The sequence below is a fragment of the Lepidochelys kempii genome, chromosome 2 (assembly GCF_965140265.1).
Source record: "Lepidochelys kempii isolate rLepKem1 chromosome 2, rLepKem1.hap2, whole genome shotgun sequence".
In the NCBI taxonomy this organism is placed as follows: Eukaryota; Metazoa; Chordata; order Testudines; family Cheloniidae; genus Lepidochelys; species Lepidochelys kempii.
The window spans coordinates 235,573,325-235,598,858 of record NC_133257.1 but is presented as its reverse complement, the minus strand read 5'-3'; the positions used below and the strand labels follow the sequence as shown (position 1 = coordinate 235,598,858).

General features: G+C 44.8%; 1 protein-coding gene across 2 annotated transcripts in view; it reads left to right on the top strand.

The window, feature by feature from the left end:
- The first annotated feature begins 96 nt into the window (after window positions 1–96).
- Window positions 97–25,534, top strand: part of ENKUR (enkurin, TRPC channel interacting protein) — a 32,626-nt gene continuing 7,188 nt past the window's right edge. Inside the window, exons 1-4 of one of the 2 annotated variants that reach the window (XM_073334273.1) lie at window positions 97–195; window positions 513–596; window positions 4,436–4,581; window positions 20,133–20,362. In XM_073334273.1, coding sequence (XP_073190374.1) covers window positions 520–596; window positions 4,436–4,581; window positions 20,133–20,362 — 453 coding nt within the window. In that variant the 5' untranslated portion in view covers window positions 97–195; window positions 513–519. Of the gene's footprint in view, window positions 196–512; window positions 605–4,435; window positions 4,582–20,132; window positions 20,363–25,534 lie in introns of those variants that run through there. The other variant, XM_073334274.1, reaches the window with a different exon arrangement.

Sequence of the window (25,534 nt, the reverse complement as noted above, 5' to 3'; positions counted from 1 at the left end):
ATTCTTAGTGTTGAGTACCGTCCCTAACTTGCTGGCGGGCTCAGAGAGACGGAAATGAGGTCACAAATAGCCCCACCCCTCCACACAAAGGCGTTACTAAGCAATAGTTTCCCATAGCAACTGAAGAGACAACAGTAGGCAAATCCCTAGAAGCAGCAGCAGCATCTTCTCTGAGCCGAAACCAAGCGGAGCAGGGTGAGGGAAGGAGGGAGCCACGGGGACGGGTTGGGGGGAAGCGGGGGTGATGTGGATAGGAGGGGAATGAGCGGGAGAGAGGGAATAGTGTGCTGGAGAGGAGGAGGAATGAAGAGATGGTGTGGGAGAGGGTCGTAGGAGAGAAAGGAGGGAGCAGAGGAAGAGAGAAGGGCTGGAAAGAATGAGAATGGTGGAAAAGGAGGGAGTAGTGTGGGGGATGAAAAAAACAGAGGGAGAAAGGGAGGCAGATAAAGAGGAACTGAGATTCCTCAACAGTTCATACAGTGTAAATGTATTATCCCCATGTGCCCCATCAGGTCAAGGATGACAGCGCTGTGTGCCCAAGAGAACATATATAATCTCCTACCCCGGGTGGAGGAGAAGCCTATCAAACTACCAAGGTACGTGGGTAAGAAAAAATCAGTTTGTTCTGTGATTTTGTCTAATACACTCCAGTTTTTATTAGCTCACATGGGGAATATTAGCTCACATGGGGAACTGATATGGCGAAGCTGTAAATATATATCCAGATAACACACTTGCTATGGCTTGTTACTAACCATTATTATATAAAAACAAACCAAATTTAATACAACCTTTTGTGCGCTCCTTTTATAAAATAAATGGAAGTGTTAATGAGTTACCAGGACAAACATGTCCATTCTTTGCCCAACTAAGGGGTCCACATTGCTAATTTGTCACATTCCTGGGTTCTACACCATTAATATATGAAAAATGGAGCATGTTGCAGGCCCCTTCATTTTTCATTATTTATTATTTAATGTATACCAACAATGCTCTTGGCATTATACAAAATAGAGAGGAAGGTGTTTCCTGCCCTGAGGAGCTTTTAATTTACATTCTGTTGCATCACTACCCTCAATAGGCCATTGTCTGCATCCTCCATAACTGAAAAATCATTTCCTTCACTTTGTCTTGTAAGTTACACAAAACATTTAGCACACTAAAAGGGACTTGTCTAATTCACGTTTGGGAAGAAAGAGAGGGAAATCCAATGACATGGTATAAGAATAGTCAAGGAGAGAAGCTATCCTAAGACCCTTCTCCTCCTTCATGTCAAAAGATCTGCATTTCTTTTTTGTTCTCCAGTTTTTAAATTGTATGAGAAGGAAGCTCTATCTCCTACCCAAAGGTCAGAGACCGTAACCTCAATGTCTGGATCTCAGTAGCTTAGCTTGCATGATTGAAGAAGGAAAGCAGATTCTCAAATGAAAAACCCAACAATTCTGAAAAATCCTGTCATCAACTTAGAGAAATGCTAGGCATTTCTTATTTACTTGATCAAAAACATAGGGGACCACTACAGGAAGGAAGTGGAAATTCACCTTAATTCTAACACCACTGTCTCTGGTTTTACAAGCTCTGAGCCATGGTAGTTGCAACCTGTTCTATCCATACACTTTTATTCATGATCTGGTTGTACCTAGAAGACAGCTGTACAGGATTCCACCCGTAAGTCACACAATCAAAGTATTTTTCAGGCAAAACAAAATAGTACAGTACAGTACTATTTATTTGAAATCTCTTGAATCCCAGTCTCCCTGTTAACCTGGGTGATTCCCTGTCTTTTAGATCACCCACATCTAAAGACTGTAATAAAAATAAATGATCTGTCTGACACTTGCAACACTTTTCCTTCTGTGCACATTTTCATTAATGCTGCTACCGTGACTCCCATTCAGCTGAACTTGTTTAACCAAAGTAATTCCTTCTGTTCTTTTTGGTTAACTAAGTTGTACTATATATATTGTCTTTTTTTGCCTTTACCGTACTTGAAAATGCATCACAGATTGTTGGGTAACAGCTTAGGGTTTAGCCATTTGAGAGGACTGCACAGTTCATTCTGTGACTTTGTCTGAGACATTCCAGTTTTAATCTTAATGTTATTATTATGTATTATTATTAACAAAAAACAGTTTGTGGGTACTACAATTTGATACCATAAGAGATCCGTATCTTGAGAACAGATAGATGTGCCAATAAATCCATTAGTATTTTTTTGTTGTTGTTATCGTTCCTTTTAGGTTTTGTCACACAAGTAAGCATCCCTTTGGACAAACTAAGTTAGGGTGCCATTCTCAAGGAGAATAACCTTATTGCATTATAAATATCATGTCCAGAATTATGGACATATAGTATATATTCTTTCATGCCTTAGATCTAAATCTGCACTCACTGAAGCCAATGACAAAATTGCCATTGATTTCAGTCGTTCAGGATCAGCCCTATGCCATATAAGAAGTCCAGTAACTCCTTGCTTAATGTAGTTATGTAACATAACATAATGTAGTTATGTTCCTGAAAAATCCGAGTTTAAGCAAAGCGATGTTAAGCAAATACAATTTTCCCATAAGAATTAATGTAAATGGGGGGGTTAGGTTCCAGGGAAATTTTTTTCACCAGACAAAAAGCTATATATATATATATACACAAACAGTATAAGTTTTAAACAAACAATTTAATACTGTACACAGCAATGATGATTGTGAAGCTTGGTTGAGGTGGTGAAATTAGAGGGTGGAAGAGGGTGGGATATTTCCCAGGGAATGCCTTACTGCTAAATGATGAACTAGCATTCGGCTGAGCCCTCAAGGGTTAACACATTGTTAATGTAGCCTCACACTGTACAAGGCAGCATGAATGGAGAGAGGGGAGACAGCATGGCAGACAGAGACAGAGACACACACCCTGTGTGTGGAAGAGAGAGAGAGATGCGCATTGCCCCTTTAAGTACGCTGACCCCACTCTCTGTACACTGCCCTTTTAAGTAGATCAGCAAGTTGAGACAGCAGCTGCGGCCAGCAAGCTCTCTCCTTCCTGAGCCCTGTGATGTCCCCACCCTGCTCTATATGGAGAAGGGGTAAGCGGGGGGCAGGAGCAGGGGGAAGGGGGACACCCTGACATTAGCTCCCCTCTTTCCCCACTCCCCCGCACAGCAAGCAGGAGGCTCCTGGGAGCAGCTGCAAGGCAGAGGGCAGGAGCAGCACATGGCAGTGGGGGGAGGTACAGCTGAACTGCGGGCAATTCATAGCCTCCTGGGCAGCTATGCACAGGGAACTTATGGGAGCGGGGAGCTGATGGGGGGCTGCCAGTCCACCCTGGTTCCAAGCCCCCACCACCTAGCTGCAACGGGCTGCTCTTCCTGCAAGCAGTGGACAAAGCAGGCAGCTGCCAAACAACATTATAAGGGAGCTTTGCGCAGCTTTAAACGAGCATGTTTCCTAATTGATCAGCAACGTAATAACGAAACAACGTTAACCGGGATGACTTTGAGTGAGGAGTTACTGTGTATGATATTGAAACATAGAACTTGCTGTACTGGCTCCAACCAATGGTCCTTTTAGTCTAGACTCTGACATTAGCCAGTACCAGATCCTTCAGATGATGGTGAAAGAAACCCTGCAGCCAGGGGGCAATTACAAAATAACACACCCATAGGAGAGGTTTCTACACAACCCCCATCAGTAGGTGGTTAACATATGTTCTGAAGCATGAGGCTGTGTATACCTTTATAATATAATTTTAGCTTATCTAATGTAACTATGGATGCTATCATAGTCAATATAAATGTCTTATCCATTTTTGAAAAATAGTAAGTTTTTGGCCTCAATATAAGTGATTTCAATATCATCTAAAAACGTGTACAGTGCCTAGCACAGTGGGGTTCTGGTCTATGCCTAGGGCTCCTAGGTGCTACAGTAATACCAATACTAATAATTATTAATAATAATAACTAATAATGTGGTTCTTTGCTCTGTCCATTGGCAGAAGCTGCCTTTTTTGGAGAAATGCTATGTAAAGTATGTATTGTATATTGTGGCTTGCTCTCTCCCTATACTGTATATACTAACTCTGGAAAGGTCTATGAATGTAGTGTAAGTCTTCATTCAGAAACACTATATGCATATTTTGAATGATCTTTGAACAAAGTATAATGAAGTTGATTTGCTAATCATACTGGATTGAAGACCCACAAGAAAATGTTATTTTAAGATGCAGATGATTTAAAAAGAAGACCAAGCAATGTGTGCAATGAAAATTATGCCTTAATCTCACAAAAATGTTGCTATAATGTCTTACTTTTTGTATTCAGTACCCAAAGTATTTTTGTGGCGCTACAGAATTTATTTGAATATTAGCTATAGACAAAGAGTGCAATATATACATATAGTACTTTCTGACTTTTAACTACTTTCTGGTTATTTTTTTAACATTAAAGATATATATCGACATTTAGAGCATCTGTGAAACATGAAATAGAAGAAAATAGAGCTCCATGGAAAACTATGGGACCACCAAAAATTGAAGTACCATCTCCAAAAAACTTTCTTCAGAAACGTTCAAAGGAACCGAAGCTCCCACACAGTATGTTTTTGGCATAAATATGTGAAAAGTAGCATATGTTTCTTGTATTTTTAGGATTTGTATCAGTATTGAAAGTGAACCCATCAACCTGAAATCTAGTCATATTTATAAAGTTTAAAATAGTTCTATATACTATGAGTGTCCTTGTGTTCTCGCCAGTATTTGCGGTTTAATAATCATTGTTCTTTTAAAAATGTTTTTCTCCCTTCTTTTGCTATGTAAAAGTCATTTACAAACAACAAGAGAAAATGACTAACTGGCTGACTGGAAAACAGTACAAATGATTATATAAAGAGCACTATCAAATGCACAAAGCAAACTGAAAATAGAAAAATAATTAATCTCTTTTGGTTACAGTAATCTGAGATGTTTCAGAGTAACAGCCGTGTTAGTCTGTATTCGCAAAAAGAAAAGGAGTACTTGTGGCACCTTAGAGACTAACCAATTTATTTGAGAATGAGCTTTCATGAGCTACAGCTCACTTCATCAGATGCATGCCGTGGAAACTGCAGCAGACTTTATATATACACAGAGAATATGAAAAAATACCTCCTCCCACCCCATTGTCCAGCTGGTAATGCTCAAATAAATTGGTTAGTCTCTAAGGTGCCACAAGTACTCCTTTTCTTTTTGCGAATACAGACTAACACGGCTGTTACTCTGAAACCTGTCATTATGCAAGGCACTGCATTTAGCCGTATGGAGTGGAAATCTATCAACTGCATGAAAAAACTTGTACAGATACAGACAGACATCATCTTCCTTTCCAAATGCAAACAGATGGACATCGTACCAAAAGGACTGAAGGTAAAAAATCCATTACAATCTACATACCACACAGACTATGCTGACAGCTTGTGCCACACGCTCTCAAAGAAACTGCGGAATCACCTGATCAACATCCTCTACAGCAAACAGGGAAAGATTAAGAATGAGCTCTCAAAAATGGATACTCTCATAAAAAACCAACCTTCCACACAAACTTCCTCGTGGCTGGATTTTACTAAAACTAGACAAGCCATTTACAACGCACACTTTGCTTCTCTACAAAAGAAAAAGGACACTAAACTTTCTAAACTACTACATGCTACAAGGGGCCACAGCAATGGTTCCCTCAACCCACCTAGCAATATTGTTAACCTATCCAACTATACTCTCAGCCCAGCAGAAGCAGCTGTTCTATCTCGGGGCCTTTCCTTCTGCCCCTCCACCCCCACGAACATGATACAGTTCTGTGGTGACCTAGAATCCTATTTTCGACATCTCCGACTCAAGGAATATTTCCAAAATACCTCTGAACAACATACTAATCCACAGAGACCTCCCTACCAACACTACAGAAAGAGGGATTCTAGGTGGACTCCTCCTGAAGGTAGAAACAGCAGACTGGACTTCTACATAGAGTGCTTCCGCCGACGTGCACGGGCTGAAATTGTGGAAAAGCAGCATCACTTGCCCCATAACCTCAGCCGTGCAGAACACAATGCCATCCACAGCCTCAGAAACAACTCTGACATCATAATCAAAAAGGCTGACAAAGCAGGTGCTGTTGTCATCATGAATAGGTCGGAATATGAACAAGAGGCTGCTCGGCAGCTCTCCAACACAAGTTTCTACAAGCCATTACCCTATGATCCCACTGAGAGTTACCAAAAGCAACTACAGCATTTGCTCAAGAAACTTCCTGAAAAAGCACAAGATCAAATCCGCACAGACACACCCCTGGAACCCCGACCTGGGATATTCTATCTACTACCCAAGATCCATAAACCTGGAAATCCTGGACGCCCCATCATCTCAGGCATTGGCACCCTGACAGCAGGATTGTCTGGCTATGTAGACTCCCTCCTCAGGCCCTACGCTACCAGCACTCCCAGCTACCTTCGAGACACCACTGACTTCCTAAGGAAACTTCAATCCATCGGTGATCTTCCTGATAACACCATCCTGGCCACTATGGATGTAGAAGCCCTCTACACCAACATTCCACACAAAGATGGACTACAAGCCGTCAGGAACACTATCCCCGATAATGTCACGGCTAACCTGGTGGCTGAACTTTGTGACTTTGTCCTTACCCATAACTATTTCACATTTGGGGACAATGTATACCTTCAGATCAGCGGCACTGCTATGGGTACCCGCATGGCCCCACAGTATGCCAACATTTTTGTGGCTGATTTAGAACAACGCTTCCTCAGCTCTCGTCCCCTAAAGCCCCTACTCTACTTGCGCTATATTGATGACATCTTCATCATCTGGACCCATGGAAAAGAAGCCCTTGAGGAATTCCACCATGATTTCAACAATTTCCATCCCACCACCAACCTCAGCCTGGTCCAGTCCACACAAGAGATCCACTTCCTGGACACTACAGTGCTAATAAACAATGGTCACATAAACACCACCCTATACCGGAAACCTACTGACCGCTATTCCTACCTGCATGCCTCCAGCTTTCACCCTGACCACACCACACGATCCATCGTCTACAGCCAAGCTCTGCGATACAACCGCATTTGCTCCAACCCCTCAGACAGAGACAAACACCTACAAGATCTCTGTCAAGCTTTCTTACAACTACAATACCCACCTGCAGAAGTAAAGAAACAGATTGATAGAGCCAGAAGAATTCCCAGAAGTTACCTACTACAGGACAGGCCTAACAAAGAAAATAACAGAACGCCACTAGCCGTCACCTTCAGCCCCCAACTAAAACCCCTCCAACGCATTATTAAGGATCTACAACCTATCCTAAAGGATGACCCAACACTCTCACAAATCTTGGGAGACAGGCCAGTCCTTGCCTACAGACAGCCCTGCAACCTGAAGCAAATACTCACCAACAACCACATACCACACAACAGAACCACTAACCCAGGAACTTATCCTTGCAACAAAGCCCGTTGCCAATTGTGCCCACATATCTATTCAGGGGACACCATCACAGGGCCTAATAACATCAGCCACACTATCAGAGGCTCGTTCACCTGCACATCCACCAATGTGATATATGCCATCATGTGCCAGCAATGCCCCTCTGCCATGTACATTGGTCAAACTGGACAGTCTCTACGTAAAAGAATAAATGGACACAAATCAGATGTCAAGAATTATAACATTCATAAACCAGTCGGAGAACACTTCAATCTCTCTGGTCACGCAATCACAGACATGAAGGTCGCTATCTTAAAACAAAAAAACTTCAAATCCAGACTCCAGCGAGAAACTGCTGAATTGGAATTCATTTGCAAATTGGATACTATTAATTTAGGCTTAAATAGAGACTGGGAGTGGCTAAGTCATTATGCAAGGTAGCCTATTTCCTCTTGTTTTTTCCTACCCCCCCCCCCAGATGTTCTGGTTTAACTTGGATTTAAACTTGGAGAGTGGTCAGTTTGGATGAGCTATTACCAGCAGGAGAGTGAGTTTGTGTGTGTGGTTTTTGGGAGGGGGGTGAGGGGGTGAGAGAACCTGGATTTGTGCAGGAAATGGCCCAACTTTATTATCATGCACATTGTGTAAAGAGTTGTCACTTTGGATGGGCTATCACCAGCAGGAGAGTGAATTTGTGTGGGGGGGTGGAGGGTGAGAAAACCTGGATTTGTGCTGGAAATGGCCCACCTTATTATCACTTTAGATAAGCTATTACCAGCTGGACAATGGGGTGGGAGGAGGTATTTTTTCATATTCTCTGTGTATATATAAAGTCTGCTGCAGTTTCCACGGCATGCATCTGATGAAGTGAGCTGTAGCTCACGAAAGCTCATGCTCAAATAAATTGGTTAGTCTCTAAGGTGCCACAAGTACTCCTTTTCTTTTAGTAATCTGAGATATTAGTTGTAACAATAATCTGAGATATTAGTTGTAACACTAGTAGGTTAAAAAATTCTAACAAGTGTGATTTTAAGGTTGATGTGTTTTATGTAAATATTTAATTTAGATTATACATCAGTCTTTTTATAACTTGGTCATTAATATGAATATTTAAAATCAAATAATACAAATTAGAAAGTTAAAAACAATTATTCACAAGAGCAAGGAAATTACATATTGAAGTTGTCTCAACCCAATGATTTTAAAACTTGAAGAGATCTGGGGAAAGTATGTATGATTTTCTTAGGGATACTATCACCACGGGATTTTCACTCTTTGATACTTGCTCTTGGATCTCAACCTGTAGTGTGAGACTGTCTTGGAATACGCAAAGCAGAAAAGTTTTGGAGGGTTGCATCCCACAAAGCCATCAGTAAGTGGGATATTCAACTTTGAGAGGGTTTTAGGTTTTTTTTTGTTTTTTTTTGCCAGCACTCTGGCTTTGTACATGCACCCCTATCCTTGTTAAAGGGATATGGCAATTTTAGTCTCCACTCTCCTGACCAGTTGTGCCAGGGCAGTTAATCTGCAGAGACATCATTCTCAGTGCAGCCAGACTGCTGTAAGTGTGTCACTGTCAGAATTTGCTGTGGCATTGTGAGGTCTCTGGATGTGTCCTTAAGCCTTGAGAAGTTTAAAGGTTCAGTGTACAGTAAACAATTGTGTCTGTGAGCAACATGGAAGCCCAGCATCTGGACCTACCTGGAGCCTAGGAGCAACTTGGGCATTGAAAATAGCTTTGGGGCTGGAAATGCAGCTTCGGAGTTTGATGACTCAGAAGTTTGGCCCTCAAAGCCTCAGAATAGGCACTGGTGACCTCAAGGCATCTGGAAATGACTTCAATGCAGCAACCAACTGTGAAGCCTCAGAATAAAACTTGGCACAACTTTAGTAGAGTGTGGTGTGCATCAGAGTTCAGCATATTGGAATGTTGGAGCTCACTGCAACAGCACCTGACCAAGTTCAGTATATCATGCCTCAGAACTCAGGACCTTGGCATTTTGGCACAGTGATGCCTCAGGATAGGCCTTAGAACAGGTGTAGGTATACCTGTACTTCGGGGTAGGCCCTAATGCCTTTTTTAAGGAATAGCACTTCAGCATGACTGGGATCTCTTATTGTTTAAGCACTTCAGAATAGCTCCAGTGCACCTATCTTACTGAGACTTGACACTTCAATGCCCTATGAAAACATGTTGAATCATAACCTCATGCCACAAGGGGCCACAACAGTGGTTCCCTTAACCCACCCAGCAATATTGTTTATCTATCCAGCTATACTCTTAGCCCCGCAGAAGAACTGTCCTATCTCGGGGTCTCTCCTTCTGCCCCTCCACCCCCACGAACATGATACAGTTCTGTGGAGACCTAGAATCCTATTTTTGATGTCTCCGACTCAAGGAATATTTCCAACACACCTCTGAACATCATACTAACAGAGACATTCCTACCAGCACTACAAAAAGAAGGATTCTGGGTGGACTCCTCCTGAAGGTCGAAACAACAGACTGGACTTCTACATAGAGTGCTTCCGCCGATGTGCACGGGCCGAAATTGTGGAAAAGCAGCATCACTTGCCCCATTACCTCAGCCGTACAGAACACAATGCCATGCAAAGCCTCAGAAACAACTCTGACATCATAATCAAAAAGGCTGACAAAGGAGGTGCTGTTGTCATTATGAATAGGTTGGAATATGAACAAGAGGCTGCTAGGCAGCTCTCCAACACCACATACTACAAGCCATTACCCTCTGATTCCACTGAGGGTTACCAAAAGAAACTACACCATCTGCTCAAGAAACTCCCTGAAAAAGCACAAGAACAAATCCGCACAGACACACCCCTAGAACTCCAAGCAGGGGTATTCTGTCTGCTACCCAATATCCATAAACCTGGAAATCCTGGACGCCCCATCATCTCAGACATCTCAGGCACCCTGACATCAGGATTGTCCGGCTATGTAGACTCCCTCCTCAGGCCCTATGCTACCAGCACTCCTAGCTATCTTTGAGACACCACTGACTTCCTGAGGAAACTACAATCCATCGGTGATCTTCCTGAAAACACCATCCTAGCGACTATGGATGTAGAAGCCCTCTACACCAACATTCCACACAAAGATGGACTACAAGCCGTCAGGAACAGTATCCCCGATAATGTCACGGCAAACCTGGTGGCTGAACTTTGTGACTTTGTCCTCACCCATAACTATTTCACATTTGGGGACAATGTATACCTTCCAATCAGCGGCACTGGTATGGGTACCCGCATGGCCCCACAGTATGCCAACATTTTTATGGCTGACTTAGAACAACACTTCCTCAGCTCTCGTCCCCTAATGCCCCTACTCTACTTGCGCTACATTGATGACATCTTCATCATCTGGACCCATAGAAAAGAAGCCCTTAAGGAATTCCACCATGATTTCAACAATTTCCATCCCACCATCAACCTCAACCTGGACCAGTCCACACAAGAGATCCACTATGGTGCTAATAAGTGATGGTCACATAAACACCACCTGTCAAGGTTCCTCCCCCACTCTGAACTCTAGGGTACAGATGTGGAGACCTGCATGAAAAACCTCCTAAGCTTATCTTTACCAGTTTAGGTCAAAACTTCCCCAAGGTACAAAATATTCCACCCGTTGTCCTTGGATTGGCCGCTACCACCACCAAACTAATACTGGTTACTGGGGAAGAGCTGTTTGGACGCGTCTTTCCCCCCAAATACTTCCCAAAACCTTGCACCCCACTTCCTGGACAAGGTTTGGTAAAAAGCCTCACCAATTTGCCTAGGTGACTACAGACCCAGACCCTTGGATCTTAAGAACAATGAACAATCCTCCCAACACTTGCACCCCCCCCCCCGCCTTTCCTGGGAAATGTTGGATAAAAAGCCTCACCAATTTGCATAGGTGACCACAGACCCAAACCCTTGGATCTGAGAACAATGAAAAAGCATTCAGTTTTCTTACAAGAAGACTTTTAATAAAAATAGAAGTAAATAGAAATAAAGAAATCCCCCCTGTAAAATCAGGATGGTAGATATCTTACAGGGTAATTAGATTCAAAAACATAGAGAACCCCTCTAGGCAAAACCTTAAGTTACAAAAAAGATACACAGACAGAATTAGTTATTCTATTCAGCACAATTCTTTTCTCAGCCATTTAAAGAAATCATAATCTAACACATGCCTAGCTAGATTACTTACTAAAAGTTCTAAGACTCCATTCCTGGTCTATCCCCGGCAGAAAACCAGCATAAGACAGACACACAGACCCTTTGTTTCTCTCCCTCCTCCCAGCTTTTGAAAGTATCTTGTCTCCTCATTGGTCATTTTGGTCAGGTGCCAGCGAGGTTACCTTTAGCTTCTTAACCCTTTACAGGTGAGAGGAGCTTTCCCCTGGCCAGGAGGGATTTCAAAGGGGTTTACCCTTCCCTTTATATTTTTGACACCACCCTATACCGGAAACCTGCTGACCACTATGCCTACCTATATGCCTCCAGCTTTCATCCAGACCACACCACACGATCCATTGTCTACAGCCAAGCTCTATGATACAACCGCATTTTCTCCAACCCCTCAGACAGAGACGAACACCTACAAGATCTCTATCAAGCGTTCTTACAACTACAATACCCACCTGCTGAAGTGACGAAACAGATTGACAGAGCCAGAAGAGTACCCAGAAGTCACCTACTACAGGACAGGCCCAACAAGAAAATAACAGAACGCCACTAGCCATCACCTTCAGCCCCCAACTAAAACCTCTCCAACGCATCATCAAGGATCTACAACCTATCCTGAAGGACGACCCATCGCTCTCACAGATCTTGGGAGACGGGACAGTCCTTGCTTACAGACAACCCCCCAACCTGAAGCAAATACTCTCCAGCAACCACACATCACACAACAGATCCACTAACCCAGGAACCTATCCTTGCAACAAAGCCCATTGCCAACTGTGTGCACATATCTATTCAGGGGACACCATCATAGGGCCTAATCACATCAGCCACACTATCAGATGCTCATTCACCTGCACATCTACCAATGTGATATATGCCATCATGTTCCAGCAATGCCCCTCTGTCATGTACATTGGCCAAACCGGACAGTCTCTACATAAAAGAATAAATGGACACAAATCAGACGTCAAGAATTATAACATTCAAAAACCAATCGGAGAACACTTCAATCTCTCTGGTCACTCGATTACAGACCTAAAAGTGGCAATTCTTCAACAAAAAAACTTCAGAAACAGACTGCTGAAGTGGAATTAATTTGCAAACTGGACACCATTCCATTCGGCTTTAATAAAGACTGGGAGTGGATGTGTCATTACACAAAGTAAAACTATTTCCCCATGTTTATTTTCTCCCCCTACTGTTCCTCACACATTCTTGTCAACTGCTGAAAATGGCCCACCTTGTTTATCACTACAAAAAGTTTTTTTCCTCTTCTGCTGGTAATAGCTCACCTTACCTGATCACTCTAATTACAGTGTGTATGGTAACACCCATTGTTTCATGTTCTCTGTGTATATAAAATCTCCCCACTGTATTTTCCACTGCATGCATCTGATGAAGTGAGCTGTAGCTCACGAAAGCTTATGCTCAAATAAATTCGTTAGTCTCTAAGGTGCCACAAGTTCTCCTTTTCTTTTAACCTCAGAACAGTCACTGTCCCCCTATTTGAGTTTGGTGCTTCAGGGCTCCATAGGGGTCCAAATGCTTTGGTATCTCTTTGGGGTGTCTGTGTATCAGTGCTCCTGAATAACCACAACACAACAAAACGCTCACTGAGGCTCAGTATTTGTCAAGAACTAATGTGGCTCAGGGTGTGGTTGCCAATGAGCTTCACTGGGTCCAATAAACCCTCACCAAGTGACTGTTCCCTGATTGGACAGAAGGGTCAACAGCTCACCATTTAAGCCTTTGTAGCAATAACAGCGCTGAGGCTGTTTAGCATGTTTCACATCTGCATCTGTGCCAGACCTGCTTCCTTTACCAGCCCTTGCTCCTGCTCCAGCCCTGGTCCCTACCTTCCTCAGAACTCCTGACTCTTGGCTTTGACGAATGGCTCATCTCCTGCCCTCTGATTTTGCTCCGAACAGTAGGCTAGACTCCTGTTCCAACCACTAGGTCCAATCGCCTACACCCTGGGTATGACAGTATTTCAGTGCTGCAGTGAAGGATTCCCTGGGATTGATATGTCATGGCCTCAGAATTTCTCAGCATCTTTGTTAGGCACCAGTGCATTTATACCTTAGGGTGTGTCTGCAAGCTGAGGGTATGATTCGCAGATCAAGGAGATATACTTGTGCTAGCTTTCATTGAGCTAATGTGCTAAAAATAGAGTGAAGCCCCAGGAGCATGAGCAGCAGGAGGACTTTCTGCCCCAAGTACATACCTAAGATCTCTGACTGGCTTGCACTCAGGGAAGATAGCCCCTCCTGCCACTTGCGTTGCCGCAGCAAAAACATTCTAGTTTTAGCACGGCAACTCAATGAGAGCTAGTGCAAGTATGTCTCCTAGAGCTGGTGTTCACCCCGAGCTCAAATTGTAGATATAGCCTTTTAAAGATTATGGTGCTTAGGCACCTCCTTTGAGGCATGGCACTTTGGTTCCATCCTAAGGCAGCAGTGGTTCAGTTGTCTGCATTGGATCACAGCACTTTAGCCATTAGCTCTGTCATTTCTGTTATTGTCTGGTGTATCAGGGCTTCCTTTGGAGTCCTGGTTCACTACTTTTAATGAAAAAGTGAGCAGTGGGAGATAGGGCTTTCTACAGACACAGGCAGTTAAGCCCTTCATTTGCCTGCAGATGCAATGAGATATTGTCCTTCTTAATAGAGCATGGTCACTTAGTACTTCCTTGTGGACAGTTGGGTCCATAATTGCCTCCATCTATACTTCTGGGCTTGCACTGATTTTGACTATTTGTGCCAAACTCAGTTCCTGGCTGAAGAGCTAGAGGACTCCAGGAACAGCAACTCCATGTCATTGTTCTGAAGATGAGGGTGCATGTACTAGGAGTCTTCTGAGACGTGGTGTCCCAAAAGGTCCTGATTTAAATGGACAGTCAGATCATCATATGTGTATAAACAAACAGGGAAGCAATGATTCATGCCTTCTCTGTCGGCCTTCTACACATGTAGGAATGGGCTCTGTCCCATATTAAATTCTTGGCTGGGGAAGGAGAATATGATTGTAGACAGACTTAAGTCAAACCATAATAGATCCTCCTGAGTGATCGCTGGAGCAGGGAATTTTCTCTGGTGGAAACACTAGAGGTGAATTTTTTCATCACTTATCAGAACAGTGAACTATTGATTTTCTGCTAATGGCAAGGTTAAAAGAGCACACGAACAACCCATTGTTTCTCTGTCCTTTGGAGAAAGAGGCTCATACATGCCTGTTCATCAGCATGTCTGGTAAAAATAGTCCTAACTTAGCTCTGCAGAGACAGGCATAATCCCATACTATTCTAGACCAGTATGATTTTGGACCCTTCTATTTGTGTCAATTAGTCATTTCAGACCAGGGGTCTGGGTTGGGCCTGGGATGTTGGCAACATCCCAGCCCAGGAACAGTGTCCTAATAGAGTAGAGTTCTGGAAACATTTTTTTTTCTGAGTAGGTGTCTCAAATTTGGGTTTATTGGTAGGAGTCTTCCATAAGCATTTATAAGAAAGGTTTGGTGCCACACAAGCCCCTTGATCACCTTCTTCTTTTGTCTGATTCTGGTCTTCAGACAAACTAAATCCTTCATTCATAGGAAACCTACTTCACCCCATCTTATTCTAGAAGAAAGGTAAACCATTGTTTCCAGAGCACTGTATGTGGTTAATATGGGGTTTCACACGCTGAGAAACCTCCCAATAATAACTCCTTATCCTGTGGACTTTCAAGATACTCATAGTTCCAGGGTACTTAGCCTCATTTATGAAAATTGGCTATGGCTTTCATTTGTGCAGTGAGAGAAAGATAGTCCTCTGGTTAAGGCCTGGACTGGGACACAGGAGATCTGGATTCAGTTTCTGGTTCTGCCACAGACTTTCAGTGTGACTTTGGGCATGTCACTTAAGGCTTGATTTTCAGAGGTGTTGGAAGACCTCCAGCTGCCACTGACTTCAGTACAAGTTGTAGATCGGGGTGGGCAAACTACGGCCCATGGGCCGCATCTTGCCCTTCTGACATTTTAATCCAGCCCTCGAGCTGCTGCCTGGAGAGTGGGATTGGGGGCTTGCTCCACATGGCTCCTCAAAGCGGTGGCACGTCCCCCTCTGGTTCCTACACGTAGGAGCAGCCAGGAGGCTCTGCACACTGCCCCTGCCCCAAGCGCTGCCCCTGCAGCTCCCATTGGTCAGCAAATGGGGCCAATGGAAGCTTCAGGGGTGGCGCCTGCAGACGGGGCAGCATGCAGAGCTGCCTGGCTGTGCCTCCATGTAGGAGCCAGAGGGGGGACATGCTGCTGCTTCCCGGAGCTGCTTGAGGTAAGTGCCGCTCGGAGCCTGCACCCCAACCCCGTCCTGCGCCCCAACCCCTTCCCCAGCCCTGAGCCCCCTCCCTCCACCTGAAATCCTCAGTCCCACCCTCCTGCACCCCAGAGCCCACACCTCTAGCCAGAGCCCTCACCCCCACACCCGCACCCCTCCTCCAGCCCGGAGCCCCCTCCTGCAACCTGAACTCCTCATTTCTGGCCCCACTCCAGAGCCCACACCCCTAGCCAGAGTCCTCACCCCCACCCCAACCCCCAATTTTGTGAGCATTCATGGCCCACCTTACAATTTCCATACCCAGATGTGGTCCTTAAGCCAAAAGGTTTGCCCACCCCTGTTGTAGATACTCAGCACAGGCATGTTCATAGAATCATAGAATATCAGGGTCGGAAGGGACCTCAGGAGGTCATCTAGTCCAACCCCCTGCTCAAAGTAGGACCAATTCCCAATTAAATCATCCCAGCCAGGGCTTTGTCAAGCCTGACCTTAAAAACTTATAAGGAAGGAGATTCTACCACCTCCCTAGGTAACGCATTCCAGTGTTTCACCACCCTCCCAGTGAAAAAGTTTTTCCTAATATCCAACCTAAACTTCCCCCACTGCAACTTGAGACCATTAGTCCTTGTCCTGTCCTCTTCTACCACTGAGAATATTATGAGAATAAATTAATTATTAGGAATCACTTGGCTGCTATAGCAGTAGGGAACATAGAAAGTACCTTGTAATGGGGTCTACAAACCCCATACTGAACAAAGGCAAAAGGGGGGCGGGGAGGGAGCTTCTCCTGCCTACAGGTAAGCAGCATCACCACACCTCCATGCAGCTGCCACAACTGACAATCGTGGAGGTAGGCACTCAGCTGCAACCAATAATAGAAACAAGGCCTGCTGTAAAAGGAGAGAGCTCAAAGAAGGAAAGGAGTCAGAAAGGCCTGGAACAATAAAGGGGTCACACCCCTCTACCATGCTGCCTTCAAAAATGCAGCCCATAGGGACTGAAGCAGACCACTGGGCTGAATTAGAGGCCAGAAGCCAAAAAGTGTCCTGAGTGGGGGCGAACCAAAGAAAGCTGGTCAGGGAGCAACAGAGACCCCCTGAAAGACTACAGCAAGGTCTAGTGACATATCTCAACAGATAAAAGGTGAAACAGCCAGTAGAGTTTGAATGTGTCTAAATTTTCAGTGTTTAATAAGTGCCAAAGCTTCACCAGGCCTGGGTGCTGGTCTTGGTGAGATGCTTCTCCCAAAGTTTGACATCAACACATCCTTGGGGTTCTGTGTAGAGCAGATTTGAGACAGTTGAAGTCCATCCAAACTCTTGTTTTTTCCTAACAGTTTCTTGGGTATTGTTATTAAAAAAGAACATGACTAAGGATTGCCTATTACTAGGGCCCTGCCAAATTAATGGCTGTGAAAAATGCTTCATGGACCATGAAATATGGTGTATTGTGTACTTTTACCTTTATACTATACAGATTTCAGGGGTGAAAACAGCATTTCTCAAACAGGAGGTCCTGATCCAAAGGAGAGTTATGGGGCTTTGCAAGATTATTGTAGGGGGGTCATGGTATTGCCACCTTTACTTCTGCACTGCCTTCAAAGCTAGGTGGCTGGAGAGTGGCAGCTGTTGGCTAGGCACCCAGCTCTGAAGGCAACACGGAAGTAAGATTGGCAATACCAGACCATGCTATCCTTACTTCGGTGCTGCTGTCTCCAGAGCTGGGCAGCTGGGGAGTGGTAGCTGCTGGCTGAGGGCCCAACTCTGAAGGCAGCAGTGCAGAAATCAGGGTAGCAATACCGTACCATGCCATCCTTACTTCTGCACTGCTCTTGTCAGTGGTGTTCAGAGCTGGGCTCCTGGCTAGCAGTTGCCGCTCTCCAGCTGCCCAGCTCCGAAGGCAGCAGCAGCACAGGAGTAAGGGTGGCAATACAAAGACCTCCCTACAATAACCTTGCCACCCCTGCCCAACGCCCTTTTTGGTCAAAACCCTTATAGTTACAACACCATGAAATTTTGGATTTAAATATGTGAAATCATGAAATTTATATTTTTTTAAATCCCATGACCATGAAATTGACCAAAATGGACCATGAATTTGGTAGGGCCCTAATTATTACCATCTCTTATTAATATGATCTGGATAGCTGGTACTTAGAAGGTCACATCCTGTCTTACACTATCAGAAGTAGAGCAAACATCTTTCGCTATGAACCTCAGGGATGCAGGTAGACAAATGCAGGTAGCTACATGACCCTTCTGGCTTGCGTTTATGTAGCTTATGTTTCTTGTATCCTTCTGCTACCAGTAAATCCTCCATTGGCTTCCTCGGCCTATACCTCTGAAGTAAAGAGGTGTAAAGTCTCCCACTGTTTAGATATTTGTTTCTTTTGTGCTAGCCCTTGTTTAGGTTGGCAAATTTTCTTTTTATTGGATTCAGTCTGGAAGATCTTTGGTTTTTTGGCTGATGGTCTTTGGAGGTTCCTGATCCTTCCTTTCCCTTATTTAAAAAAAGGAAAGAATGGAAAGAAACCTTACTAGTTGTTTATATAACATGGATTGATATTTTCATCACTGCCGGATGCAGTGTGTGAACTTTTAGTAGAAAGCACAATCCCTCAAGCTATGTGCACTATGAGAGTGAGAATCCTGGATGATGGTATCTTTAAAGAAGGAGAAATCACTTACATTGTAATTATGCTTCTTTACTGATATAGTCTCCCAGGATTTTTACTCACTCTTCCACCTCCTAACAGTGTTTGGGGTTTTCAGTTCTGAGGGATTTTGCCTGTATGGATGTACTTAGTTGAATGTTTCACCTTTTTGCTCCAAAAAGGAATGACAGTTGAGTGCTCTACTGTGTTCTGCCACTCGTGCTGCTGGAGAAGAGTGTTATACCTGTTGGCATTGGTGAATGGGTATGCTAAGGGTGCAACCCTCAAAAACTCCTTAGTTTTGAGAGTTCCCAGTCAGTCTCTGTCTAAATGTATGAGACCCAAGAGTGAGAATCCTGTGTAATGACCAGTTCAAAGAAGCAGAATTACAAAGAAGGTATGTACTATATGTGCTGTAGTGCCTAAATGTAATATGTCAAGAATTGAAGGTATTACTAATAAAACAGCTACTCTCTTGAATGACAATACCTCCCAAAAGTTTTACAAAAGCTACTTTTACTGTTAGCCTTTTACCACATAATCCATTGTACAGAAACATACTTCTATTAGTTCTCAAACTCTGGTCTGTGGCCCACTAGTGGCCCACTGAACACTTACTGGTGGCTCACAGAGAGCTGGTTGGTTAGTTGGTACTGCCTCTTCTCCTTGCTTCCAGCTGCCTCTGCAGTTATAAAAGCAGCTGAAAACAAAGAGGATGAGCCATCACTACAGCTTTCACTAGTGGGCTGCTGTCACACAGGAGGAGGAGAGGAAACAGAAGCTACCTTCAGTGACTGAAGCTCTCAGTAGGACTAGAACTGCCAGCGGTCTTTCTGTGAGAGAGGGAATGAGACAACTTGACAGCATGTTCAAGGGAGAAGGAAGCCAAAAGCATGAGCAGAATGCGTAGGGAGAGAGGAGGATCAGGCAAGCATTTGCATGGGTTTAGGAACAGGTAGAGGAACAGAGCGGATAGGAAGGTAGATTAAATGAAGAGCAAAATGAGACCATTTGGGTAACTTATTTTTTAAAAAGACAAAACGTATTAATGAGAGCTAAAATATGTAAATATAAACATTTAATTTTTCTCTTCCATGTAAAGTAATGCACATGTTTAATTTTATAAAATATTATACATATTTTAAAAATATTTCTTTGAGGACGGTAAAACATAAGTTAAGTAGTATAATTCTCCTACAGCTAGCAGAAAAAATATGGATCAAGTCTTACACAATAGTACTTTTAAATGGATTTTACAGTGTAAAACCTGATCAGAAGCTATGTAGATTTTCTGTAGGTTTTTGGTCCAACAAACTTTAAGTAGCTTTTCATTACAGTAGTTCCCCAAGCCATTCTTATGTTGTTAACAAAGTTGATTTTAATTTAAGAATAACTCTGTACGTGTTTTCTTTCAGTTTTAGTTGTTTCTCCCACTTGAGATACTGGAGAATGCTGACATTGGAAAATTACTTACTGCTTTATACTAGCTATAAGGATGTTCATATGCTTAATTCCACAGGAAAAAGAGATGAAGGAAGAAAGAGGTTACTAACAATACCATCAGTGCCACATGTGACAGATCACCCACTTATGGGAATTCAAAGTAAAAAGAATTTCATAAATACAAATGCAGCAGATGTTATCATGGGAGTGGCTAAGAAGCCTCAACCTATTTGTGTTGACACGAGACAAGGACACAAATATCTCCTTGAAACTTCAGGACTTGTCCCAAAATACATTAATAAAAAGGTATGTTTTGTTAAATTATAGGGGGAGTTATACTTGGGTTGCCTAACACTTTTCATTTTAAAAGATGCATCTGACTTTTTCTGAGAATTTCTAATAGTCCATTGTTTGCAGTAGACATTTGAAATTCATCAGGGAGAAAGCCCTAGGATGAGAGAAGTGCCTTTTCTTTTTACCATGAAATGTTGTTCAGGTTTGGATCAGATATAAGATTTTGAGTAGTCTCCTTCTCCTTCTCTTGTATTGTCAACAAACCTTTGGCAGCATGCCAAAATAATAACCAACTATGAACATTCTGAAGAGCTAAGTGAAATTGACATGATTCATGTCATCTTCACCACTGTAATCCCTGAATGGCAGTCCTTAAAGAGACTAGACCGGGCAGCAGTGAAACTCAGAAGAAACATATAAGAAGATCCCATGACTTCCAGGGTTTGTGGCTCCAGGGCAGCCCCACCATACAGACTGTCCCGGAGCTGTGGGCTCCAGAGCTTCCAAACTCCTGGGCCAGCTGGCCCTCCAGGCTGCCCAACTTCCGGAGCCACTGGAGCCAGCTGGCCCAAGAGTCCAGTTCAGGACCAGAGAGTCCAGAAGCCCTGAAAACCCCAGCTCAAGTTGGGGCTCTCAGGGCTTTTAGGCTCCCTTGCTGCAGTGCCTGGTGCCTCAACCCTGACAGTCAGGGATTGAGCTGGAGCTATCAAGGCTTTCAGAGCTGCCAGGATCCTTACTTGAAGCCTGAGTAGCAATGACTGAGCTGGAACCTGGGGCTCACAGGAATTCCAGGCTCCGTGCTGCAGGTTTCCACGTGTTTTTGTGAAACATTTTGGGATCCATAGATTGGCATTTTCAAGCTAAACGTTTTTGTTAGGAAACTTCCAACAAACTCTAGTCACAAGCTCCCTAAGGGAAGAATTGCAGAGGCTGAACTCACTCAGGCCTGCTGAGTAATTGTGGGAGATACACAAGGAGCTGTAACCCCAGGATCCTGGTCTAAGAGTGGGAGAATTGTGGGGCTCCACCCCAGGACAAAAAGAGGGTACAGAGTTGCAGAGAGTTCTCTACTGTGATACATCAGTTCTGGCATTTTCTAACTGTTGAGTGCATGACCCTGAAAGCTGCATAACATTCTTTTAATGTAGGTTTTTTTTGGAGGGAGTTGTATGTAATATTATTAATGACAGGGTTGAGATTTTAAATTATTTGAAGTAGAATGGGCATTGCTGTACATACTACCAAGAGCCATATTTTTACAAGGACTATCACCTAACAGCTGACAACATATCTTCCAGTATGAGCCAAATTCAGAAATAATACAATGAAAACTCCATTTCTAGTGAAGCAGAAATGAAAATCCTAAACTTTTTCAGTGTATTGTAGTGCATATTGAAACTCCTTTATTATGAAACTCCATTTACAAGGCCATATCCTTGTGCAGCCTCCATTGGGCTCCAAAGCAGCTAAAAAAAATACTAGTCCTGATTCTCCAGAATTTTGCACCTTGACTAGTCATTTACAACTGTGTAGTGAGGGTATAAAGTGCTATCAAATCAGAAAGGCAAGACTGCAGAGGAGTAAATGGCTGGCTACTCAAAGTGCAAGTCAGTGAAAAATCAGGCCCTACATGATGACTGTGCAGGAGGAAAAGACAAGCATCAGACACTACACAGAGGGACTGTGATGCAGTGTATAAACCCCTCACTGAACGGAAAGAGGTCTAGGAGAGTCTGTGTACTAAGGTTGCTCTGACCCTCTAGCCCTGCCAATCATGAATGGTAGGGAGAAGGGCTTTAAAAGGAGGAAGCTGTAGTCCGCAAGGGAGAAAGCCCCAAGAAGGGAAAGTAGAGTGGCTCCTGAAACAGGAAGAGGAGCCCTTATGCTCAGAGCCCTGCGCAGATACAAAAATGTGGCTCCACATCCACCAGAATCGACCCGCGATCCGCTATCCGTCTTTTATGTGTATCCGCACCTGCAACAGCAACCCGTGTCACAAGTGCTAGTGGGGTGGGGACAGGGAGCAGAGATGAGTGAGTGGAGGGGTGGGGTCTTGCAGGGAAGAGGGGGTGCGAGGGCAGGGACAGGGGTAAGGTGCGGTGCAAGGGTGGGGTCTCGATGACAAGGGGCAGTGTGGGGGCAGGGGCTGGGGGGAAGGGGCGTCACATCGCATGTTGATCCTGGGGGCTCGCGAATAACGGCACATGACACGACAGCACCAATGCGTGTTGCATCACAGCAGGGTAGAGGGGTGGGGTGCCAGAGCCCCGCCTGCTCCAATCCCTGCAGCTGGGGGCAGGCCCTGCTGCCCAGGAGCTGGCAGGCTGGGAGCGCAGCCAGTGCTTCCTAGGCGGGCCAGGCCATGGTGGGGACATTGGTGCTGCCCCAGGGGCCTGAGCTGCTGAACAGGAAGCAGCGCAGCAAGTGGCTGCTGGAGAGCCCTGACTCCGGCCTGCCGCCCAGCCACTGGCTGCTGGCCACCAGCTCCGAGCACGCTGCCCGAATCAGGCGCCACGGGCCAGGCACCGCCGGTGAGTAGAGTCCCGCACAGTTGGATCTGCATCCAATCCACTGTCCACAAAAATGGTCCACATCTGCGGATGCAGATATGAAGCGGATATCCATGGATTTGCAGGGGGGTGGTTCCTGGCCTGCACCGCTTCCTGCAGCTCCCATTGGCCGGGAAAGGCAAACTACTACCACTGGGAGCTGTGGGGGACCATGCCTGCAGACGGTCAACGTAAACAAAATGTCTTGTGGCCCGCCAGTGGATTACCCTGATGGGCCACATGCTGAAGGTTACTGACCACTGTCCTATCCAGTCATGCTAGGCAGAGACTAGGAACACTTCAGCGAGATCTTGCCAGAACAGGCAAAACCCCAGCCTTGGAATCTAGGACATGCCCCTACAAAAGTAGAGTGGGTTAGGGTAATTGAACTTGAAGACCCTGATGAAGGACCTTCAGACTGGGGGTCTTGCCCCTTACCCCATTCTTGCCCGTTACCCCATTCTTACCCCTCACCCAAGGATGAGACATACAGTGCCTGGGCCAATATCCTTGCCCGAGACACCAGTTTTGTGAGGGAAGAGCAGGTAGATCCCACCCTTTCGTGGATATGCAACAAATTAGCTACAGTCAATGTGGAGGTAGTAGACCCCAGAAGGAGAGACAGTGGCCCCACTTCAAGCTATGAGGGGAATGGCTCTATCACAAAAAGCAAAACAGGGTCCAGCTGCTAGTCCCTAACATTTATCAGTGGGAGGTACTAGGGTTGGCCCATGAGGTCCCCTGTGCAGGACATTTCGGGAGGGAGAAAACCTTTGACTGCTTCACAGGATACTTTTGCTGGCGCAGAGCATTTCAAGATGTGCGGACTATTGTGCTTCTTGTCCGAACTGCCAGCTGTCCAGGTGGTCATCCCTCATTCCACTGCTCCTAATGGAAACCCCTTTTGATAGGATATGATTGGATCTAGTTGGCCCCTTAAAAAATAGTTCAGTGGGCCATCAATATATTTTAGTGGTAATTGGTGTATGCAACACATTACCTGGAAGCCATTCCCCTGTGATCGATTAACATGAGCACAATAGTCAGTGAGCTGATGAAGGTGTTTGCCAGGGTAGGCCTGTTGTGGGAAATCTTGACAGATCAAGGGCCCAACCTTACATCCCAGTTGATGCGAGAGCTGTGTAAGCTTTTGAAGATAGAGAAATTGAAAATATCAGTCTTCCATCCCTAAATAGACCACTTGGTGGAACGTTTCATCAAAACCCTCAAAAAGATGTTGAGGAAGTTTGTCACCACTAACCCCAAATGATGGGACGAACTATTGCCCCCACTACTGTTTGCCATCTCAGAAGTACCCTGCCCTCTATGGACTTTTCCCCTTTCAAGATATTGTATGGTGGCAATGCAGAAGCATCCTCAATTTGTTATAGGAGTCGTGGGAAAACTGAGAACCAGAGGCAGAAAACTTGGTGCAATATGTCCTCCAGCTGCGTGAGCTTATTAAAAGGTTGAGGACCTTCACTTGCGAAAACCTACAGAAGGCCCAACAATGTGAGGAGGCAGCCTACAAGCAAGGAGCGGGACTACACATGTTCAAGCCAGGCAACTGAGTAGTCCTACTGTTGTCAAGTTTGAGTCCAAGTTATTACCCCAATGGCAAGGGCCTTTCAAGGTACTGCATCAGGTAGGCCCCTAGATTATGTGATACAGCATCCGGGGAAAAGGATAGAAACTCAATCTATCATGTCAATTTACTGAAGGCCTGGCATGATAGGGAGGCCCTTTTAATCACTCCCCTTACCCCAGACCCTGAGCTGGGTACCAAGATCCCGACAATGGAAAGGATCAGTTCTGTCGAGAAGGGGGAGACCCTAAGGGCATATCAAAAGACTCATCTGGACTTGTTAATACAAGCATTCCCCCAGGCATTTTCAGTCCTTCCAGGACATACCATCACATTCAGATGGAACCTGAATGGATGGTAAGAGAGACTGTTTGACCTTTACTCAGGAGGATGTGGGACACCATCAAGGCTGAACTCCAAACTATGCTGGACTTGGGCATGGTGGAGGAGTCACACAGTGAATAGTGAAGCCCCATAGTTGTCATCCCAAAACCCAGTGGTATGATGAGATTTTGCATTAATTTCCATAAAGTCAGTGCAGTTTTCAAGTTTGATACATGCCCCATGCAGAGGCACCAACTTTGTGATTTGCCGGGGCGGGTACTCGACACCTGCCCCAGCCCTGCCCCCACTCCGCTCCATCTCCCAACCCCTCCCCCACCTCTTCCCACTTTTGCCCCACCTCATACTGCCCTGTTCAACCCCCTCCCCTGAGCATGCCCAGCCCCCGCTCCTCCCCTCCCCTCCAACACCTCGTTCATGCCGCTGAACAGCTGATCGTGGCAGTCAGGAGGCGCTGGGAAGGAGGGGGAGAAGCTGATCCATGGGGCTGCCGGTGGGTGCTGAGTACCTGCTATTTTTTGGAGCACCCATGGAGTTGGCACCTATTGCCCCATGCCTAGGGTAGGTATGCTACTGGAACATTTTGGGGCAGCAAGGTACAGATATACAATTAATCTTACAAAAAGGTATGGGATAGATTCCATGGACTCTGGAGTCCAGAGAGAAAACTGCATTTGCCCACTAGTCAGGCTGTACCACTCTTGAACA